At 44.1% G+C, this 23,304-nt stretch overlaps 1 protein-coding gene across 1 annotated transcript in view; it reads left to right on the top strand.

Moving 5' to 3' along the window:
- xxylt1 (xyloside xylosyltransferase 1) overlaps positions 1 to 23,103 on the top strand; it is a gene marked incomplete at both ends in the record, with an annotated part of 45,092 nt that extends 21,989 nt beyond the window's left edge. Inside the window, one exon of the mRNA XM_080860837.1 lies at positions 22,707 to 23,103. Coding sequence (XP_080716963.1) covers positions 22,707 to 23,103 — 397 coding nt within the window. The remainder of the gene's footprint in view (positions 1 to 22,706) is intronic.
- Between the last annotated feature and the right edge of the window lie 201 nt (positions 23,104 to 23,304).

Below are 23,304 nucleotides of genomic sequence, written 5' to 3' on the forward strand. Positions count from 1 at the left end.
TGCTTGCTCTTAGGGGGTTCGATCAACCGCGGTTAATATGTGCTGCGGTTCGTCTTAAGGTTTCTTCCTGATTAACAGGGAGTTTTTTTTCTTGCCACTGTCGCCATTGTGTTTGTTCTAAGGGGGTTCGGCTGGCTCTGTGAAGGGTTTAGCCTTGTGGAGACCGCTTTCCTTAGCAACAGTCTCTGTCTTGTTGCTGAGTATGGAGCATGAATGAGGATGCTGACTACAGGCTTTGATGACTTAATTTGTAGGTCAGATCATTAAAACCAAAAGGAGGTCACATGTGTAATGTATTCTTTCTGTTGCTATCAGTAAAAGCTGCATTAAGGCTGATTGGAACAAAAATTACTGTTCACATGAAAACTTATCATTATCTTTATCATTATCCTTATCATTGTTTACATTTTATCAAAAATTGTATGATATCAATGTAAAACTGCAATTGAATGAATGATCCAAAACCCTTTGTTGCCTGTCAATCATTTGTATCGTCTGACATTTAGTTTTGACTTGGTTGATAATGGATGACATTTTTGATGGTCCTGATCCTGAAGCTTTGAAACTTCGCAGGGCAAGTTCTTGGAATCACTAATTCTCACAGCACAAACCCTAACAAAAACACCTTAACTGTCCTCTGGACACCTTTACTGTCCTCTCAACAAGTTCAAAGATCAGTTTCTTAAAAGTTTGGATTTTGTTGATGATTGAATTGTGTGACGAGCATATCTATCTGGGGGAGCATGATCGCTCGGACTCTCTTAGCAAGAGGTTTCATTGGCTTTAAGTCTTATGACTGTTGGCCCTCCATGGACATAAGTACGTATTCCACTACACATCTTTGCTCACCTGGGAGAAATATAGCAGGGAGGGAGGGAGGGAGGGAGGGACGGAGGGAGGGAGGGAGAGCAGGAGTGAGCAAGCAAGAGAAAAAGACAATTTTCGCTTAATTTGGTATCATCTCTTGTTTCGCGTGCTTTGAAAGCAATTTCATATATCCTTGTCCTGTAGAACAAAATGAATGTTCCACTGTTTTTTTTTTTACTCCAATCAAGTCACTTTTTCAAGTCCAGCTTTCACTGGTCATATTTGTCTTTTGCATAAGAGGGAAGGAGGGGGGAAGAACCCCACAACTTTCTTTTTCACTCTGCTCCGCCTTGAAGAGATTTTCAAGGTGACTTTGTGATGTGTGCCTTTGGTCCGATGCCTTTTAATTAAAGAGCACAGCAGTGTAGTTGGAGTTAGTTAAAGGCTGTCACTTCACTCTGTATTCACATTTTTCCCCCGCACCTTCTTCCTACTTAGAGAGAAATCTCACCACCCAGAAAAGGTGTCCAAACTGACATACCAGTGCACTGCCCTTTTAACACGCAGAGACAAGATTTTGCATTCATTAAAAACTCAAAGAAAATCGAAACACTTTTTGGTCTGTTAGCTGCTCTGCATCATGGGTGAATTGACTTGCTTGTGGTGGCTTTGTTTTCACTCTGGTTTGGCACCCTGGCATAAAAGCCTTAAAGCCTCAGTAAGGAGTTTTGGTTGAAAACTAGCAATCTAACTACTGAGAAGCATGCAGAACAACACCACCAACAGCACAGATGGCACTGATAAAAGGCTTTCTAGCATGCTAACTCATGTCTTTTGGCAATAAAGTGCTGTTGTTTTACGTGTTCGTACAGAACTGCACAGTGCATGTTTGTTGGCCCTGTCAGTGTCTGTCTGCTGTCTGGTGTCTGTACTTCCTCCCCTTGATATTCTGAGATGTTTTGTGATGTCGGGTGTGTCTGACTTGCTCTGTGTGTCTGTGTTTACGTCTGTGTCTGTGTTGATATGTGTGTCAGCGTTTGAATCTGTATATCATTGTTTTGTCACCATGTCTCCTCTGCTGTTTGTGCCTGTGTGCTCTGCCCTGCTGTGGTGCGCTCACAAGCTGTAGATGGGTGATAATGATGAGGATGATTTCCGAGCTCTGCTGCCTTCCCCGTCTTGCTTTTCATATCAGTCTTGTTTTTGTGGAAGAGTCATGATCTTATTTCCTGAATTCCACTCACATAGGGTTCTTTGCTAGTGTGCCCTGCCAAAATTCACTAATCTTTCATGCCACCCCACCCGCCCCCCCGTCTTTATTCTGTGTTTGAGGGTTAGATCCAGTGAAGTCACCCCACCATGGTTTTGCTCTGTGTTTGGTCTGCTCTGTTTATTTGTTTAGTCAAAAATGCTCTGAAAATCAAAATCCCTGTGACTGTGGAAATACAAAAAAAGTGATTGTTTTCACTTTGTGTCCTGCGCTTTTTGCTTTCCTGCTGGGATGCTGCTTGTGCCAGGCTTTTTTATTCGGGCAGGAAGTGATTACAGAAACAGCCGGCCTTACTGGCAACTCTTGGAGGGCTCCAGTTTCTGCAAACAGATCTGTATCAGGGCTCACGTTGTTGCTAGTCCCGCTTCATTCTTCCTCTCTCTCTCTTTCTCTCTTCGCCTTGACTCTCCCCCTCTCTCTTGTCCTCACCATCTATGTGTGTGTGGGGGGGAAAACCCCCCCATCAGTCAATGTATGCCATCGCTGACACGTCTACTGGCTGCTCACGTCACTTACCGCAACGCACTCCTCTTCTCCTGAATTTTACCGAACATACCGACCCCCCCTCACGTCATCCTTGCTGCCAGGGGCCCAGCCAGTGTGTGTGTGCGCCAGTCAGCCAGCCTCCCAAGTGTGGCATTATTTACATTTTGATGAAGTGTCTGCTGCGTTAATAGGTAGAGACATAGGTAGAGACATGAGTAAAAAGAGTCAGAATACTTTTTTTGTGGATTTTAATGTGAAGTATTTTTTTTAAGTTGTGTTGCATTCTCATCAAATTGATCTGTCTTGGACTAACAGAACTGTGTGCATTAAGCAGTTCACTTGCCATTACATTGAGTATTTGGGCTGAGCTCTCTGTTGATTAAGGACCTGTTGGTTTTTTAAGATGTTCAGTGTAAGATGTTTAAGTTTTTAGAACATTCTTGGCGTTGTGTTGCAGCTCATTTACTGACTTTTGCCGCATGGCTTGAGGTAAAGAAATATAATTATTGTTAGGGATAGAAGTCAGCCCTGAATCATCTGAAAGGTGAACTGCAGCATCAGCAGTTTAAACAATTATTGTAGTTATCTGCCGACACATTTAGGTATAACAGTTCAGCAGTTGAAAAAGTCAAGTGTTACATTTAGGTAAAACAGTTCAGCAGTTGAAGAAGTCAAGTGTTACATTTAGGTCTAACAGTTCAGCAGTTGAAAAAGTCATACGCATGGTGTATACCTCAAACTGAATCAATCATCAACTGCTAGGGATGCACCGATACCGATACCAGTATCGGGTATCGGGTCGATACTTCGTTAAAATACTCGTACTCGTACTCGTTTTAAATTACCGATACCAAAAACCGATACCCAGTGTTGCGTCTTAACGCGTGTGTTTTCTTCTCCTCTACTGTCTATGCATGCCAGGTGTGAGAGCGGCGAGTTGCATAGAGGCCGAGAGCGGTATTGCAGACATATAAGTTGAGGTTGAACTTGCAGTTTAAATGAATTCAATAACAGCTTGGATACGATGTGTGGAGGTGGCTTGCGTAAGCTAGCGGTTTCGCTAGAGATTTTAAACTTAACACGTACGACCTCCAGTAAAGGTAAGTGCTATCTTCGGCTATTTTATGTTTTGCAGTTAACTTAGAACTGCTGTTACATAGGCAAAGTGTAGGGGCTAGCCTACTGTCTTTAGCGACGCTGCGCCTATAACATATTATTGCCATTTGCTACGGTTGATTGACGGGGACGGGAATGTATTTGTTTTCTCCTCTTTTACCCGGACGCATTTAGGTCTCGAAAGGAGGACATGTGAGGGTAAAAGAGGACGTCTGTCTTGTCTTGTGTTTCAGGAATCTTGTTAGTTTGTCATAAACACCCGCTAGCAAGTAGCCGCTAGCAAGACATCCCGTTAGCGATGTAAGCAAGGTTGTTTTAACACTCTTGGACATTGATGCTAGTATTACGTTTTTTTTTTCCGTTTTTCCGCCTGATGCTAATATTAAGTGCTTTTGCGTTAACTTCTTTGCAATGTTATTGTGATAGCTATGTTGGCTAGGTTGCAAACAACTTCCCTAACACAGTCAAACTTCAGGCAAGTGTCAATTTGGCTGCAAGAACGTAGCCCAGTTCATTGTCAACATTAAACTCTAGTAAGAAATCGCTATACCGTTGTGCTGCCTGAACGGCGATTTTGACTCATTTTAAGATAAATGATGAAAGGAGTAAGGCACAGTGTAAGATCTGCACTGTTACCGTGTCGAAGGGGGGAAAGGAAAGTACTTCGTTTGACACAAGCAATTTGATTAAACATCTGAAGACGCACCATAGTGCTAAGCACACAAAGTTCACTCATGCCAGTGGCTTAAGAGACCAAGCAACCAATCTTTACTGACGTCTTTCAAAAGACAAAAACGCGCACGCACACAGACAGAGAGAGAGAGAGAGAGAGAGAAGGGGAGGAAGAGAGTTGTTGATCCTTTTGTAACTGAACTGTGCTCATGTTCTTATCATCCAGGATAGTTCTGTTCACTTTTTGTTAAGCAGACTGTGTTGTTAACTATGCAGCAAATTAAATTGCCATCTGTCTATATGCAAATTTTGTCTAATGTGATGATATTGACTCTTTTTTTTTTTTTGGTTTAAACCAGAAAGCTCTTTATTTTTGGCTTGGGATAGCCTTCTGTTAATGTTGTACTATAGGCTTGACATAACCTGCAGAGGATAAAATAAAATCTTTCATGGAAATCAAATCTTGGAAGTATCGGTATCGGTACTCGGTATCGGCAAGTACAGAAATAAAAATACTCGTACTCGTATCGGTTTGTAAAAAAGTGGTATCGGTGCATCCCTATCAACTGCTGAGTTGCATAGGCCTAATTGATTAATACTTGATTGAACTAGGTAGAATGCCAACTGAACAGTTGCAGACACATACTACTGTACAGTTTCTGGTCTGAAAAGAATCATCAAAACTAGAAATGCAAACCAGGTTTCTCTGGGTTTATATTGACTTTGTATGTGGGGTCTGAATTCCCTCTGTGCTTCTAGCCTGTGTTCTGTTCGTATATGAGAAGTATTCTTCTCTCATCCTGGGCTCTCTTGAGGCCTCTATAGTGATGAACTTGTTGTGCAGTGTGGGAGACCACTAGCCTGACGATGTCATACTCATAATTCTAGTCAGAATATGAGTCTGATACTGCTCCGTGGGGCTGTGATTATGGGGCGTGTACCAGGGGAAAAAATGCCTTTTCGCTCAATTGGATAGACCTAGAACCAATCAGATCAACGTAGTATCACGACGGGGCCAGCTGATACATTAAACTTTTACTGGATCCCGTAGGAAGGACGGCAAAAACATCTTATCGATCGACAAATGCCTTGATTGCGTTTCTCTGTTATTCTTTTAACGAACTTCCAGACCTCAAAGGTTGTGGGCGGGGCTAGGTTCGGTCAGGTATCCAGGCTAGGAGACCACTGCAGTGTGCTGTGAATAGCTCTGTTCTTGGCATCCATGTGAAGGAGGTGGCACCCACCCACACTCCCTGGTGCGCCGTGAACGAGGTGTCGCAGTACCACAGGGGAGAGTGGGTGGCCGGTAGCCGGCTGGAGCGCGGCACGAGTAGTAGTAATGCCGCGCATCTGTGCCACTCTCTGCTTCTTGGCTGTGAGAAGCTTGCTCCGCACGCCCTGCTGCCTACCGCACAACCCACACACCATAAACACAGCCGAATCTCATTGACAGAGAGAGAGAGAGAGAGAGAAAGAAAGGGAAAAATACCTTCTACAAGAAGACAGGAAGTGCAGTCGAAATTCAGTTCGGTGAAGTCAGTTTTGGCCTCCTCTGCTCAGTCGCTGTCAGAGTTTGGAGCAAACAGAGAAAAGTGGTTGCCTCCTGGTTTGATAATGAATGCGTCACATGTGTACGTGTCACTTGTCCATTAAATTCAACCTTGACTGTTTTCTGAGGCCTCCACTAACTAATGACAGGGTGGGCTTTAATTAGTTTCTGTTGATGCCCTCTCATCTTGCGCGTCCTCATCTCTCTAGCCCCTTGGCCAGGGACACAGGCTGACTTTGACATAAGCCATCTGCTTTTGTGCTCTGCACCTGTATGCAGCTTCTGTTTGATGGTTGTAACAGATTGTCTGAGGTTGGAAATGGTTATTGGATGTCTTGTGCCTTTTTGACAGTCTTCTGCCGTATATGCTCCATGTTTAGTTTGTTTCCAGGCTTTAATATGGGGCCAGTTTCTATAGGAGGTCTTGGAGCAGTACGTTCATATTGTCATTGGGATGGTTTTACCTAAATAGCAAGTTTACGTGCTCCTGTGCAAGTGGACGTGGACATGGACGTGCGTGCCTACGTGCAAGTGGTGTTGGTGGTAGCTGTTATGTACTCTCCATTTGACTCAATTTGATTATTCTGTCAAAATATTCTCCATAGGCCACACACACAAACACACACGCTCTGAGTTTGTATGCAGGATCTGGTTTTGGCATTAGAAAAGTGCTCTGTGGGTCCAATTGATTGCTAATGGATGTAGCGCCACTGCAAGAAGAACAGACTCGCCCCTGCCCTGCATGCTGCTCACGTCCTCCCAATGAAAAGTTAATTATCGGAAAAGATGCCAAATCTCACCCAGCCTGCCGTCGCCTCATCTGTAATTCACTTCTGGTTGGCCTGTTACATAAGGGCCTGTGCTGGGGGCCAGGGAGCTGATGGCTCACTCCCAGAGTGCCACGGAGAGACTCCTCGTGCGTCCCACGGGTACCGTCTGGCCAGTCTCATCCGCATGTCCCCTCATCAGCTAGGCTTGGTGACGTGGGGGACGAGCGCCCTGTTGAATGAAGTTAGGTAATCATCCCAGGAACACATGTGCGCATACACAAACAGACGCACGCACACACAGACACGCACGCACACACAGACACGCACTCACAGACAGACACGCACTCACAGACAGACACGCACTCACAGACAGACACGCACTCACAGACAGACACGCACGCACGCACAGACACACACGCACGCACGCACAGACACACACGCACGCACGCACAGACACGCACGCACGCACAGACACGCACGCACGCACAGACACGCACGCACGCACGCACAGACACGCACGCACAGACACGCACGCACGCACGCACAGACACGCACGCACGCACGCACGCACGCACAGACACGCACGCACGCACGCACGCACAGACACGCACACACGCACGCACGCACAGACACGCACGCACAGACACGCACGCACGCACAGACACGCACGCACGCACAGACACGCACAGACACGCACGCACGCACAGACACGCACGCACAGACACGCACGCACGCACAGACACGCACACACGCACGCACAGACACGCACGCACAGACACGCACGCACGCACAGACACGCACGCACGCACAGACACGCACGCACGCACAGACACACACGCACGCACGCACAGACACGCACGCACGCACGCACGCACAGACACGCACGCACGCACGCACGCACAGACACGTACGCACGCACACACGCACAGACACGCACGCACGCACAGACACGTACGCACGCACGCACGCACGCACGCACGCACAGACACGCACGCACGCACAGACACGCACGCACGCACAGACACGCACACACAGACACGCACACAAAGACACGCACACACACCGATCTGACTGGGGCATGTGAGATCAGGCTGTTGGACACACAGCAGGGTACTATTCGGCGACACTCGCTAAGCGGTTTAGCGAGCTAAACTCCAGGCTAAAAAAAGACAACACCGCTTTAGCGGATTTGGCGAAGCAACTTTTGCTCAATTTCCATGGTAATTAATCGCTTAGCCCTAGCCTGCTCCAGGGCAGGCTAAGCAAAGTTTAGCTGGCTAAACTTGCCACACCCACGCCAAAAGGAGGGATCCCATTGACAAGGAGTCATAGTTTGATTAGCGTAGGAAGAGTTCTTTGCGATCGCCAAGAAGATCCATTTTTCCATCATGATGAGTTCTTGTCTGAGCGCTACCGATCCACCCGACAAGGAATAATTAATTTAGAAGACCTTCTCGAGTCATTTATTGCATACACCACCGTCAAACATTGAATGTCATCACTTTCTTGAGAGTGGTAGCCTTCATTTTTGTAATGTCGGCGATGCGGAGAACATAGCACTCATAATTATATGACAGTGGTAGCCTATAGTAGAGTTGAGACATTGGTACAGTTGATGAACCCGAAATAACTTTCATAATGCAGCCTGAGACGTGATTTTTAGTTTGCACATGAATACTAACGTTTTCTTTGATCCCAGGAAATTTGAGCACATAACCCAAATAGATATTGGCTAAAGTTGTTTTACCTACTTTAACTTACATCATTGCAAACGTTTAGTTTTGCAAACGTGTCTAGTGTTTGTGCGGTAGTGAATGGTGGATGGTGGAGGTGGATGGTAAGGTGGGTGCATGATAAGAAGAGAGAAATAGACACAATTTCTTTTCATTGCTTAAATGTATTGAATTCCTTATTAATACATTCACATTTAGTCATTTAGCAGACGGTTTTATTCAAAGCGATTTAAAACTACAATTCCTACGAGGGTGAGGAGAGTCGAACCGGTGATCTACAGCATGCAAGCCCTACGCTAAACCCGCTGCACCATAGTACCTTTCTGTGTTGGGAATAGATGTCACGTATTATACATCATATAGACAGTTTCTTATATTGCTGTGGTAGCCGCGGGAGTGTTGAATTTTGACATTATGGTCTTGAATTCTTCATAACGCGTTCATGATCATATCCTGCCTTATCGGAGAAAATAATAGTGTTTTTCTTTGAATTTAGACCATTGTACCTTTCAAAAAAATCATGGTTTTGGGGATCGACCTTTCTTGCCTTTTGAAGCAAGACGTGCACGCGCAATTTAGCTGACGAGATAAATTAACTTGAGGTTAAAATAAATTAGCGCCCGTCGCCAGACCGGCTTGGCCTGTTCTCATTTAGCGAGCTAGTTAATCTCCAGTTGCGAGCTAAATTAAGTATCTTAGCTTCAGTTGTACGCCGAACAGGGCCCAGGCCACATTTCCTCTAATTTGCAAGTTTCTGCTGATTGGCAGATTTTCATGAGCACATTTTCTTATTTTCTCTCTCTTTTGAATTCTCGCTTAGGCTCACAGTACCATGCTACCCCACAGACTGTTCTTGTACTGTGTGTGCATATGGGCTATGTGGTGTTTTTCGCGTGTTAAAAGTATAATTTCCTGTTAAATGCAGAAGGAAGTACGAAGATAGAGCCAGTATCTGGCAGGATCATTGGTTTGTTTTCGTTTTAATTTTCAAACTCAAACTCAAATCTCTCCCAGTGTTAAGAATACACTGTAGCAGCTCTAAAGTTACGCCACATTTTTGAGAATTGCACAAACAGTTATATGCTTTACAGCTGTGGGTAGCCTTCTTACTTAATAAAGCTACTACTGATGCCATACATGACTTTTCAGTCATACATCTGAAATGTACATCTGAAAGAGCCATACACTACATTTCGTTTTCTGTAAATGGCGTGAATCCACACACCTTCAGATAACTAACAAAATGGTAAATAGCTGTTCTATTCTATTAATGCTAGGACACATGACAGTGTCTGTGTGTCAAAGTGGATATGACGTGAAACTCAACATTTTCCATATAAGAAACAGCTGCTACAAACCTCAGAATCTGATGAGAATGATTGATCCTAACCACTCTATCCTGCAAACGAGTGTGCGTTTTGAGAGTGCACTCAATTTGCAATCAAGGTTACAGGACTTACTCCTTGAGCCACCTGATTACCTGGTCAGACCCAGGTGAAGGTCAGGAGAGCCCCTGGCTCCTCTCTGCTACAGCAGTGAACTGATTGCTTTCTGCTCTACTTGGCAGGCCGTAGAAAGCCTAGGGATCAAATAAGGTAGTGAATAGGGTTGAGAAAACAGAGCTTTAGAAGCTGTAACCCAGACATGAGCCTGTAACATATTTAAGTTGGATCGGAATTGCTAAACAAAAAATAGACCTGATATACGTATAAATCATTGTCCGCCAATAAGTCAGTCAGTTTGGGAAAGAGTTTGTGAAATACATTTTGTGTCGTGTTGTCTGAGATGACAAAGCTGTTTCCAAGGAGTATTGATCTGTAAAAGCTGTACCCCCGATTCAGAAAAAGCCGCTTTTGTACTCCTTTAAAGTCTTCAGTTTTAAGTTTTTCACTGAAAAAGTTTGAGGAGGTTAAACCAAAAGCATCTAATTTTAAATGAAAGCTATTGTAGTGTGGGATATTGTTTCACCTTTCTCATTTTGTGTAAAATGTTTTTCAACATTACATGGCCTTGTGAAATTGCAGTATTATTCTCTAACTGATGCCAGAATGAACCACAGCTCTCTTGGTGTTTTGAGCATTCAGTTCCTTGATTGTTTTGAGCATCACTCAGCCTTGTTTAGATGGCGTCATCGAGACACAGGCTGATGGAACTCTGCTCTGCAGGGCTGAAAGTACGGTCCAGGACAGCTGTGAAAGGTACACGGTCCAGCACAGCTGTGAAAGGTACACGTGCCAGTTGTGGGAAGCTGTCCCGAGAGCTCTCTGGGCTCCGTTTCCTGACCTTGAAGAAGTGCCAAAACATTCTAGATTGAAGCAGTCTAAACAAGGATTACCAGGAAGTTAATGTAAAGTTACTGTGGCTCCGTCTACATCGATGTCATGTCACGTTTTTTGCAGATGCTCACATGGATCTCTGTGAGTCAGTGTGACACTTTTGTGTAATGAAAACACATTAAAATCTGACACTTTCAGTATCTAACGGACCCAATCGAGAGTCTTTTTTTTTCCCATAGGGACATTTGTCAAGTCCCACCCTTAGTAATGGAACTGTCACCAGGCAACATGAATTAAAATTAGTGTTATGAATCAGGGAGAACTGTCTTTTCCAAATTACATACACATTTAGCTCTACAGCCTGTCTGACAGCTTGTGGAATGATTTGATTTTTTTAAATCACTTGGTAAAATGCCATTGAAGTGCTCGATCACCGGTCTCTCATGGCCATATATTGTATTGTACATAATTGATTATAGTGTTCTTGTGCCATCTTGAAAAAGGACGTGGCCATATGAAATAAACAACCTATAGGTCATATGTATATTCTTAAATCAAAGGTCTGTAATTAAAGCTTGCAAGGTGGGCTACAGTAATGAGCCCTGCCTTAAGAATGGTAGTGTAGTTAAAGTACGGTATACATCTTGGCTATCACTGATCAAATAATCATTACCATCACCAATTAGGCTGCTGCTGGAATGCTACCACATTATTGTAAGCAGAGCTGGTCAAACAGCAGATGCACTACTTCACTAAGGGCAGCCTACTGGTTAGGGTTTCAGGCCGGAAACCGTAGGGTGGCCGGTTCGATCCCTGACCAGTAGGAAAAATGTGGGCAGGGGAAGTGGTAGACCACTGCTCTCCCATGCCCACATCCACGGCTGAAGTGCCCTTGAGCAAGGCACCTAACCCCGATCACTGCTCCCCGGGCGCCGTCAAAGGCAGCTCACTGTTCCGGGTTAGTGTTACTTCCCTGGATGGGTCAAATGCAGAGGTTGATTTCAGAGTGTGTGTGTGGACACCACCTCTGCCATAGAGTCACTTTCACTTTCTTCACTTTTCACCAGTCTGTTGCAGAGCTGGTCAAACAGCAGATGCGTTACTTCACCATCATGTTGTCAAATACTCACCTGGTCTGTGCCAATGCATTACCAGTGTCAGGTCCGGTAACCATGACCTAACAGTAATGTTGTGCTGCTATGGTTGGAAATTTGTTGGTCAATTTTCCTCATCTACTGTATACTTACTGGTTCCCTATTCCAGAGTTTGAGTATGCATTTGATGAATCTCCCCTCCTTTCAGAATGCAGCTTGACAGCAATTATGGTCAGAACTGATTACAGAGGTGCAGCTTCTGCATAATGTTCATAATAGCCTGATGCTGCTAAGTGTATTGCTTTTTCATTTATTCACTAAAGACGCCTGTTTACAGAGCTAGGATTAGATCTGGGTTATATGAGGATGGCATGGCATGGATTTGCATATTCACAAGTGAGATACATTTAAAAAATGAATTGAAGTCTTTTATGTCGGCCCAGCGATGGCTGAATATTTATGAAAGCTGATGGCAGGAGAGCACTGGGGTTTGGGGTATTCACTCTCTGCGGTGCAATAGTGGATTTGTGTTGGAACTCAAAGAATGAGTGTCAAGGAATGTCTTCTGCCAGACGTGATTATGAAGGGAACCGTGAACGAGTGTATCCAAGCGCATTCTTCATGCTTGCCGGGGGATTCGGTAGTCTTGTACTTCATACCAGTTTCTGACTGCAATGTGGCCTATTTGCGAGGCGTCTCTGTCCCTCTGACACCCCCGACCCCCAACACCCACACATTCCAACTCATCTATCTGTCTCTATGGTCCAGGCACACCGGGTGGAATTCTGTGTCATTGTAATGCTCTTGATTTACCACATCAGGAGTGCTTGGCGGAGCAGGAGTGCTACTGATGAGTTCGGTCAGGTGTGCAGAGCAGGGTGCGATGAGAGACGTGCACTGAAGGGGGGGCCCGTGGCCTAGTTTACTGTGAATTAGAGTCATTTTTTAAAAGGTGCATACATTCACAATATCAAGTCAAGACTTCTGTGGTGCTTATGTCAGCAAACAAAATGGTGATTCATTACGTAGTCAAGCCTGTATTGGGAGATGCAGGACACACAGAATGGTATGATGTAATGTATAGTATTATGTTATGTATGGTGTGGTATGAAAGGACAAGACTGAGCATGTTGAGTCAGTATTAATCTGATTCTATTCTGCCTATTCTCTGTTCATCTGTCTTGCTCTGCCATCTCTCCTGGTATGTATCTGCTTTTTCGTCATTCTATGGCTCTGAATTTGCAAAAAGCGGAATATAAAAGTTAGTTTCATCCATCCACCATCCACCTAAACAGCCTCTAATTCAGCTTTTTGTCTGTGCCTCATTCTGAACATTTTTCAGGCCATTCATTCATTCACACCCATTCAGGTATGACCCAGCAGGACAAAGCACTTTGGAGGTGGATGAAGAGGGAACGCAGCACAGATTGTCCTGTCTGCTGCACGTGAGGGGGCTAGTATTTGAGAGAGGCTGGCTGGCGTAGCTGCGAGTGACTGTAGCCCGGGCGTTTGGCTGCGCCTCATGCACACACAGGGAATAGTGTGGTGTGTGTGTGTGTGTGTGTGTGTGTGTGTGTGTGTGTGTGTGTGTGTGTGTGTGTGCCTGCCTGCCTCATGCACACACAGGGAATAGTGTGGTGTGTGTGTGTGTGTGTGTGTGTGTGTGTGTGTGTGTGTGTGTGTGTGTGTGTGTGTGTGCCTGCCTCATGCACACACGGAATAGCAGATCAAAGGTCTGTGCTTTGGCAGTGACTGGAACTGATGCTGAGGCCAGACGCATCAAAAAAAGAAAAGTGAGAAGGACGACCTTATGTGTAAACATTTCTTTTTGAAGAGTGTTGGAGCGTGAGGGTACCAGTTGAGTTGAAAACATTTGGTAGATCAGCCTAGCCCCGGTCAAAGTGATGTCTCAATCAAGTCTCCAGGTTATAAGGTATGGCTTGCCGACTCGGTTGGAAAGTAGCTTATGAATGCATGATATCTACAGCCGCGGAAAAAATTAAGAGACCACTTCAAAATTATCAGTTTCTCTGGTTTTACTATTTATTGGTATGTGTTAAAGTAAAATGTACATTTTTGTTTTATTCTATAACCTACTGGCAACATTCCTACCCAATTTCAAATAAAAATATTGTCATTTAGATCATTTATTTGCAGAAAAATGACAATTGGTCAAAATAGCAAAAAAGATGCAGTGTCTTCAGATCTCGAATAATGCAAAGAAAACAAGCTCATATTCATTTTTAAGCTACACAATACTAATGCTTTAACTTAGGAAGAGTTCAGAAATCAATATTTGGTGGAATAACCTTGATTTAAAATCACAACTTTCATGTGTCTTGGCATGCTCTCCACCAGACTTTCACATTGCCGTTGGGTGACTTTATGCTACTCCTGGCGCAAGAATTCAAGCAGCTCGGCTTCTTTTCATGGCTTGTGACCATCCTGATGAGTCCAATTTCACAGTAGGTGCAAGACTCTGTGGCTTGTAGGCCTCTCCAGGTCTCCGTCTAACCATCAGACGACCATGTGTTGGGCAAAGCTGAAAATTGGACTCATCAGAGAAGACGAACTAGGAGACCCTCCAGTCCGCTTTGGTTCAATCCTTATGGTCTTTTACAAACCTCAGCCAGGCAAAGTACAACGTTGTCCCGGAAGAAAAACTTGCTTCCTTTTGCTCTGACAATGTTCCCCAACTCTGAGAAGTGTTTTTTCCAGCAGGGCAATGCTCCATGCCACACAGCCAGGCCAGTAAAGGTGTGGATGGAGTATCACCAGATCAGGACCCTGTCATGGCCAGCCCAATTTCGAGACCTGAATCCCATAAAAAACCTCTGAAATGTGATCAAGAGGAAGATGGATGGTCACAAGCCATGAAAAGAAGCCGAGCTGCTTGAATTCTTGCGCCAGGAGTAGCATAAAGTCACCCAACGGCAATGTGAAAGACTGGTGGAGAGCATGCCAAGACACATGAAAGTTGTGATTTTAAATCAAGGTTATTCCACCAAATATTGATTTCTGAACTCTTCCTAAGTTAAAGCATTAGTATTGTGTAGCTTAAAAATGAATATGAGCTTGTTTTCTTTGCATTATTCGAGATCTGAAGACACTGCATCTTTTTTGCTATTTTGACCAATTGTCATTTTTCTGCAAATAAATGATCTAAATGACAATATTTTTATTTGAAATTTGGTAGGAATGTTGCCAGTAGGTTATAGAATAAAACACAAAAATGTACATTTTACTTTAACACATACCAATAAATAGTGAAACCAGAGAAACTGATAATTTTGAAGTGGTCTCTTAATTTTTTCCGCGGCTGTATATTCATAGGACAGAGCCGAGGTTGGTTCTATACTGTTTTGGTTAAAACTGATTCTCCCATGAATATTCTTGTCAGCTCAGGGTAGGCTAAGAAACTGTCTGGGTAAGCACAAGTGGTTGTTACATGTCACATTATCTGTCAGTTTTCTTTGTATCTCATCTTTGACGCTAGCTTTCAGGGACCTGCCTTAAAACCTTCTGGTACTGCATATAAGTCCCCTCCGTCCGAGTGTATCAGAGAAGTGTATCAACACAGGCAGCGCATTCCATTATTATTAACATATTTATAAAAAAAATGTATTATTAACATATTTATTAACAACGCCATTATTTCCATTCTCTGTGCAGCTAGGATGGAGGAAGCTCAGGTCATGCTCTTGATCCCTATTATGAGCTTCTTTTTCACGATATCGCAATAATCGACTCTGTCAGGTATTTGCCGTGAAGGTTGGGTTTGGGGGAGAAACGCAGAGTTCTGCTGCTTGAGAAATTGTGAACATCTGCTCTGGCACGTCAGCTGCGCTGCCATTTGAGAGTGGTTTGAGCCAAGCGCCCTCAGTCGAGGATTTTTCTTAGAAATTCTCCTTTTCAGGTACTTCTTCTTAAAAAAGTTGTTTGCTTCTTTGCCTTATTTTAGTTCCCATAAAGGCAAAGCTGATCTTTATCCTCTCAGGATTTGTCTCTTTCTCTGAGATGTTTGGCAATGTGTGGCTAGCGCATGTCTCCTTAGAAGGTGAAGTTGAATGGTACACTTGAATCAGTTGTCTACTGCTGTCTGGGAGAAGGAGAAAGAGAGGAAGAGAGAGACAATTAGAATGACATGAGGTTAAGAGTGAGACAGAGATAGGCTTGCAAGCTTCTGTACTGATGACAACAGAATACACAATCAATAAATAGGGCTTGTCTTGCATTAGTAGATAGTGTAGTGTATTTGCTGAAGCCGAACAGCAGTGGTTCTTTCATTAAAATATGGACAAAGCTTTGTCCAAATCAGTTATTTTATCCTGTCTCTGCAAGTGTTTGTGTATAGGAATGTTCCCCAGTATAAATTGTATTGCTTTGGATCTGTTTCGAATTGGGATTTCAAGCAGCATGATGTTTGTGCTGAAATGTGCACTACAAAAAAAACCGCTGCATTCTAACCGCTGTCCAACCCCCTTCATTCTCCTCATACCCGTCCTCACTGACGAGCAATACACGGAACACACTGGATGAGGAATGCATGCTGTGTGTGCTGTCTGCGCAGCCTTTCCAACTCCAACAGTCCAACAACCCTCCGTTCATCCCCTTCCCTTGCCTCCCATGTGTTATAGAGAACAACATTGGACAGAGAAGGTCTCTTCCAGTGTGTACACTGTACATACATGACAGATTCAGGGGAGCCGCAAGTAGTTTTTATTTACCAGGGCCGGGCGCAGATGTTATTAATCCAGGCCTGGTGCGGTTCTTATCTACCAGGACCCGGCGCCCCCGGCTCGGCCAATTGTAGCTAACTCTTCACCCCTTGTGTCACTCGTTGGCTGTTTGGACAGGGCCCCTTAGCTTCCTAATGGAGTATGCACTGACGCGCACGTAGCACAGCTCACAAGCTTTACGAGGTGATGTGATGGGATCAAGGGTTTGAGTCTCAGGGGAAGTGGACATGATGGTGGTGCTGACCCTGACAAGTGTGTGTTGAGCGGTCTGCCTATTTTTAGGGAGGCCAGGCATTTTTAACGAAGGAAAATGAAAACGAGAGACAAAAGAAAGCTGCTCTTTGGGAGACTCCAGTCACTGAAAGCATAAGGGGGGGGGGGGGGGGATTACTGCACAATAGAACATATCACTCACTCAGTCCCTCTCAAGTCTTCATCCCACCACCTCACTCTCTCTTTGTCTCTACTTATTCCTTCACTTTTAAACTGATGTTTATTCATATGTAGCGTTTACAGGAGTGAATTATGGCTCCATAGACTATTTATAATCTATAATGGGGATGGGCCGAGGTTGCCTGACTAAGGGTGGTGCAAGCAGCCTGCATATCTGCAGAGCACCTTTAGATCTCGCATCTGGCAGCTTCCTCCTCCTCCTTTGTCTTTCACCAAGCAGGACGTGACTGCATGAATATTTCATACCCAGAAGAGTTGTAGTGGGCTGGCCTAAATATTCTGAGTTATTTCTGTTCAGAGAAAGTTGTGGTTTTCTTTTTTTGTCTCCTCTCCACTTCATCCTCAAGTGAATTAATATGCAAATCTACTCAGGCCTTGGCTCTTTGCCAGCTCCTAAAGCTTCCCTCCCCAACAAGGCGAGGCTGGCCTGAGTTTCCCAGGCGCCTTGAGATCCCCCCCAGGCCCTCCAGAGACCTGATCTTGAGTAGGCGGAGACAGAAACACTCCTAAAAACCAAATGTCAAAACATTCACACACACACACACACACGCACACACACACACGCACACACACACGCACACGCACACAGACTTCAGCATCTCTATCTCTCTAAATATGGATGAGAACGGAGGGGTATCTGTTACAGGGGTGTGCTAGACCTTTGGGTGATGAGATGGAGATGAGATTCTCTAGCAGAAATGTGTCTGCTGTGTCTAAAGCAAGGTAGAGCTGTAGAGATACTCTAGGATGGGTTTGTGTTTCTGTCTCATGAAATATACAGTGGGGAAAATAAGTATTTGAACCCCTGCCGACATAGCAAGTTTGGCCACTTGCAAAGAAATGTGTGATCTAGAATTTTAATGGTAGGTGTATTTTAACAGTGAGAAACAGAATATCAACAAAAAAATCCTGAAAAATGCATTTTATAAGATTTATGACTTTATTTGCATTTGATGCAAAAAATAAGTATTTGAACCCCCAAGCAAACAGCAAGAATTCTGGCTCCCAATGGCCAGTTATGTGCCCAAAAAGCACACAGATTAGTCCTCATTAGGTCTAACAAGGTATACCTGATCTCAACTGGTGACCTGTATAAAAGAAACCTGTCCAAAGAATCATACTTCACACCTTCAACCTCACCACCATGGGCAAGACCAAAGAGCTGTCCAAGGACGTCAGAGATAAGATTGTAGACCTGCACAAGGCTGGAATGGGCTACAAAACCACGGGCAAGCAGCTTGGTGAGAAGCAGATAACTATTGGTGCGATTATTCATAAATGGAAGCAACACCAAACAACTGTCACCCGCTCTAGGTCTGGGGCTCCATGCAAGATATCCCCTCGTGCGGAATAAGTGATCATTCAAAAGGTGCAGAATACCCCAGAACTACACAGGGGGAGCTTGTGAATGATCTCAAGGCAGCTGGGACCAGAGTCACCAAGAAAACCATTGGCAACACACCACGCCGTCATTTTTTGAAGTACTGCAGCACTCGCAAGGTCCCCCTGCTCAAGGAAGCGCATACAGGGCCATCTGAAGTTTACCATTGCACACTTGAATGATTCTAGGGAGGATTGGGAGACAGAATGTGGTCAGATGATACCAAAATCAAGCTCTTTGGCATCAACTCGACTTGCCGTGTTTGACAGGGGGGGGAATGCTGAATATGACCCCAAGAGTACATCATACCCACCATCAAACATGGAGGTGGAAACATTATGATTTGGGGCTTTTTCTCTGCCAAGGGTACAGGACGACTCCACCGCATCATTCCCTCATTCCCTCCCATTGAAAACACAACCTTAAAGATTTTGAGAGGATCTGGAAAGAGGAGTGGACCAAAATCCCTCCTGAGATGTTTGTAAACCTGGTGACCAACTACAAGAAACGTCTGACGTCTGTGCTTGCCAATAAGGGTTATTCCACCAAGTACTAAGTCATTTTTGTCAGTCAGTTTTGGGGGTTCAAATACTTATTTTTTGCATCAAATGCAAATAAAGTCATAAATGTTATAAAATGCATTTTTCTGGATTTTTTTGTTGATATTCTGTTTCTCACTGTTAATATACACCTACCATTACAATTATAGATCACACATTTCTTTGCAAGTGGCCAAACTTGTGAAATCGCAAGGGGTTCAAATACTTATTTTCCCCACTGTAGCTGAGGTGTTGACTGTGGGAGTCTGGTCCATGTACCGTATGAGACATTTTCTGAGTGCATGCTGGACATTATTGTCTGGTTGTGTAACCTAACTGTACATTTGTCTATTTATCAAAATCTCTGCAATGTTATATTAATTGTGCTTATGTAGTGTAGTTAGGATCATCTTTAGGGAACATGTGTATGCACCTGTTGCATTGGGGAGTTCCCACGGTCATGGAAATCCTCGGAAAGTCATAAAATTCAGTGAATTCATTCGATTTTCAAGTTTTGGAAAAGCCATGACATTACATTTTGTTGTATGTAGATCTTATGACATAAATTATGTTTCTGGATGGATGATGTTTCGTTGGGCTGATTTCTGCAGTGTAGTACAGTTTCCAATTGAATTTACAAAAGTCATAGCCTATGAGAACTAGCCTATTAGAAAAGGAATGGAAAAGTTTTTTCATAATCGTGAAATTCAAGTCATTCAATAATTAGGCTCAACCTGTGGAGTAAAGTACGCAATTCTGTGTACTTGCAGGTTGTGAAAGGTCATCTAAATGCCATTAAAGGTATTTAAAGGCATGGAAAGCTTTGAAATGTTGTCACTGATAATGGATGGAGAGGCTGACTTGTTAAGTAGGCATCTACGCAGTAGGAGTACTAAGCGTATGAAATAACAAAGGAATCAAGAAGGGACTAGCATTGATATTTTATGTTTTTCTCTTTGTTTGTTCAATTCATCCAATATTGGATTAGCTGCTTTGTTTAAACATAAATGGTTTTAACAAAGAGAAATCCATCACACAATACAGTTGGCTCACACTTAATTGCAGTCACAGGCAGGTGGTGTCAGCTTTTCAACCCTGGATTGAGTTGAATACAATGCAGATCAATTAGTCATGTCTAAAAGCCTATGTTTTGTTCCAATATGCAGTTGTCATTTACAACTAGATTTGTTTCCATGTTTTTCATCCTACCACATAATGTCCTCTGGAGTGCATTCAATTTAGGTCAGCTCACATTGGCCCGATCCTTAGGCAGGCATTTCCTGAGGCTAAGAGGGGGACAAACTGTAACATCTGATAAACCTGCTGTGGTTTGCCTTGGCCATGACTTTGCGGAACATCTGTCTCTCTATCTCTCTCTCTGTCACACACACACACACACACACACACACACACAAACTCTCACACTCTCACGTCATCACTCTTAGATGGCTCTACCAGTGTGTCATTAACCATACTTTTGCTTGTAAAGACTTTCCCTCTATCCTTTGTGCACCTCACACAGTGGTGCCCTGTGCTCTGCCAACTCATTGTCTCCCCTCTCTCCAGTGGGAAGTCCAGAGGCAGCAGCCCCTTAACCAGGGGGAGGGAGGCGGGCATGAGGGCCGCCTCTCTTTGCCTCCAGGTCAGCTCCAGCTGAGCAAACAGGCGTTTAGCCCTCCAGGTTCTCTGGTTTGCATTCCAGTGGTGGAGTGCAGGGGAGAGGCTGGAACTAAATTAACCAAAGAGTCTGCTCGCTTGTCTAAAATTTTCAGTTTTTAATCTCACCGGTTTCTCTTTTTTTCTCTCTCTCTCTCTCTCTCTCTCTCTCTCCCCCTCTCTCTCTCTCTCTCTCTCTCTCTCTCTGTCTTTCTGTAAGAGTCTCCTACTTCCTGTGACTGTGAAAAGAATTATTATCATAATTATTATATTAACAGTGAAACATTTTGTTATTTTAATAGTAATAACGTGTGTGCATATGTCTGTAAATGCTTATACTTGTAGATCTGCATCTATGTGTGTGGTGTGCACATCGTGTGTGTGTGTGTGTGTGTGTGTGTGTGTGTGTGCGCGTCCGTCCGTGTGTGCGTCCGTGTGTGCGTGCGTGGGTGCGTGGGTTTGTGTGTATGTAAGCGTGTGTTTGTGTGTGTGTGTGTTGCTGAGTTGGTTCTGGCCTCTGGTGCTCCATCTGGCTCCTGCTCCCTGACTCTTCCTGTTTTGTGCATACCTTGATGCGTTCCCTCTGCCAAGCGCTCCTGACGGAGGCACAGCAGAGACCAAGCTTTGCCCCGTGGCCCACGGCCTGGCCCAGAGCCAGACATGCAGGCCTGAATAAGCAACATCACCACTCTCTCCTCATGGCCTCTCTGCTTTGGTTTAAAATCTTTGCAGTACTTCCTATGAGTTTGGACTGAATACACACACACACTCTCTCACACACACACAGTTTTCATTTCATGGCTTGTAGAACCTGATAATGTAATAATTTCCCGATAATGTAATAACTCCCGATAATGTAATACAAATTCCTTCATAAGTCCCTAAAACATGTAATAAAACCTGATAATGTAATAATACCCCGATAATGTAATAAAGTGCATTTCCCAATCATTTTGCAGAACCTGATAATGTAATAATTACCTGATATTGTAATAACTTTGGTTGGTGCTGTAGCATCAGGTCTCCAGTTTCAGAGGTCCAAACAGTGAAGCTGTCCAGAGACCTGCTGCTTCACTATTAGCAGATACCGTATATATTTTATATGATTGCGAATGCACAATTTTTACAATGGTGAAAGGGATATTCAGTGGTAATCAACTAATAGAGAAAAAATAAGAACATTTTGGTATGTAATAGACCGGCAGCTAATGGGCACATAGAACATTGAGTTTCTAAGTCCTCATTGATCATCAATAGCTGACATTTCGCTATTAGATTTATATAAAATTCTCTTTTGATTTTGTGTGGCAATGTCCCTTAAAAATGACACTGTACCAGGCCAATCAAAGTCATTCGTCAGTCGCTCGGATTGGTTGTAGCGCCATTCCTATTGCGTGGCATTGCGTGCAGAGGCAACTTAACAGAACCGTTAATCCCGCCCACACTGAAAATCGTGTTGTGCCAGACCCTTGTACAGCTTCTTGCTGTACAGGTTTGGCTTGCTAGGCTAAAGGCCTCTACCAGGGGTCTTCAACGTTTTTCAGGCCAGGGACCCCCAAACTGATGGCGAGATGAGCAGGGACCCTATACCATTGGGATCAAAATATGAGCAAAACAATAGTGGGTGGTTGTCTACACAGCATCACTACTTGGTCTGAATAACTGGTGTCCCAACATTTCAGCACTGACCAAAGTTTTTACAATATCAGGAATTTATTACATTATCAGGTTCTGCAAAATTGAGGCTAACCTGATAATGTAATAACTTCCAATTAATGTAACATTTTATTACATTATTGGTATGGCGATTGTTACATTATAGGGAAATGCACTTTATTACATTATTGGGATATTATTACATTATCAGGTTTTATTACATCTTTTAGGGACTTATGAGAGATTTTTTATTACATTATCAGGGTTATTACGTTATCAGGAAATTATTACATTATCAGGTTCTACATGGCTGTTTGCATCCCTTACGTGGCTTGCATTCCTCCGTATTCCCCACTTAATCTTTTAAGGGGTAACCTTTCGGTTTGAATTCAGTGCACTTCCTCCGAGTCACTGAAAGGTTCCATGCAGTGATCACAAATACAGCCCTTTTCTCTTGGATCACTAACCTATACACACTTTACTCCCTCGCCTTCTCATCTCTCTGTTAGGCACACCTTCTGGCAGTACCGCAAGGAGAACCCCAAATCCGGGGTGGGCGACCCTCCTCCTGACGGCCAGCCGGGCTTCAACAGCGGCGTGATGCTGCTGGACCTGGAGGCCATGCGAGCCTCGGCCCTCTACAACCAGCTGCTGGAGCCTGAGCACGTGGCTCACCTGGCTGACCAGTACCACTTCCGGGGTCACCTGGGCGACCAGGACTTCTTCACCATGATCGGCATGGAGCACCCACAGCTCTTCCACGTGCTGTCCTGCGGCTGGAACCGGCAGCTCTGCACCTGGTGGAGGGACCACGGCTACGGGGATGTCTTCCAGCTCTATTACCGCTGCGAGTGGCCTGTTTATATCTACCACGGCAACTGTAACACACCCATACCAGATGACTGAATGTCCTAAGGGCGGAGTAGAACACTTCTAAGACATCAGGACTAATTCTAATAATTAGCACTTGGAGTATTGGAACAAGCCAGGTAAAAATGTGATAGCATCATTTAAAAATGTCTAATGCAGTACCAAATTGAGCACAGAAGAAGGGTTACAGTTGGTGATTACTAAGATTATGCCACTGTGGTGCAAAAAAAGGGACTC

The sequence above is a fragment of the Sprattus sprattus genome (assembly GCF_963457725.1).
Source record: "Sprattus sprattus genome assembly, chromosome: 2".
Classification (NCBI taxonomy): domain Eukaryota; kingdom Metazoa; phylum Chordata; class Actinopteri; order Clupeiformes; family Clupeidae; genus Sprattus; species Sprattus sprattus.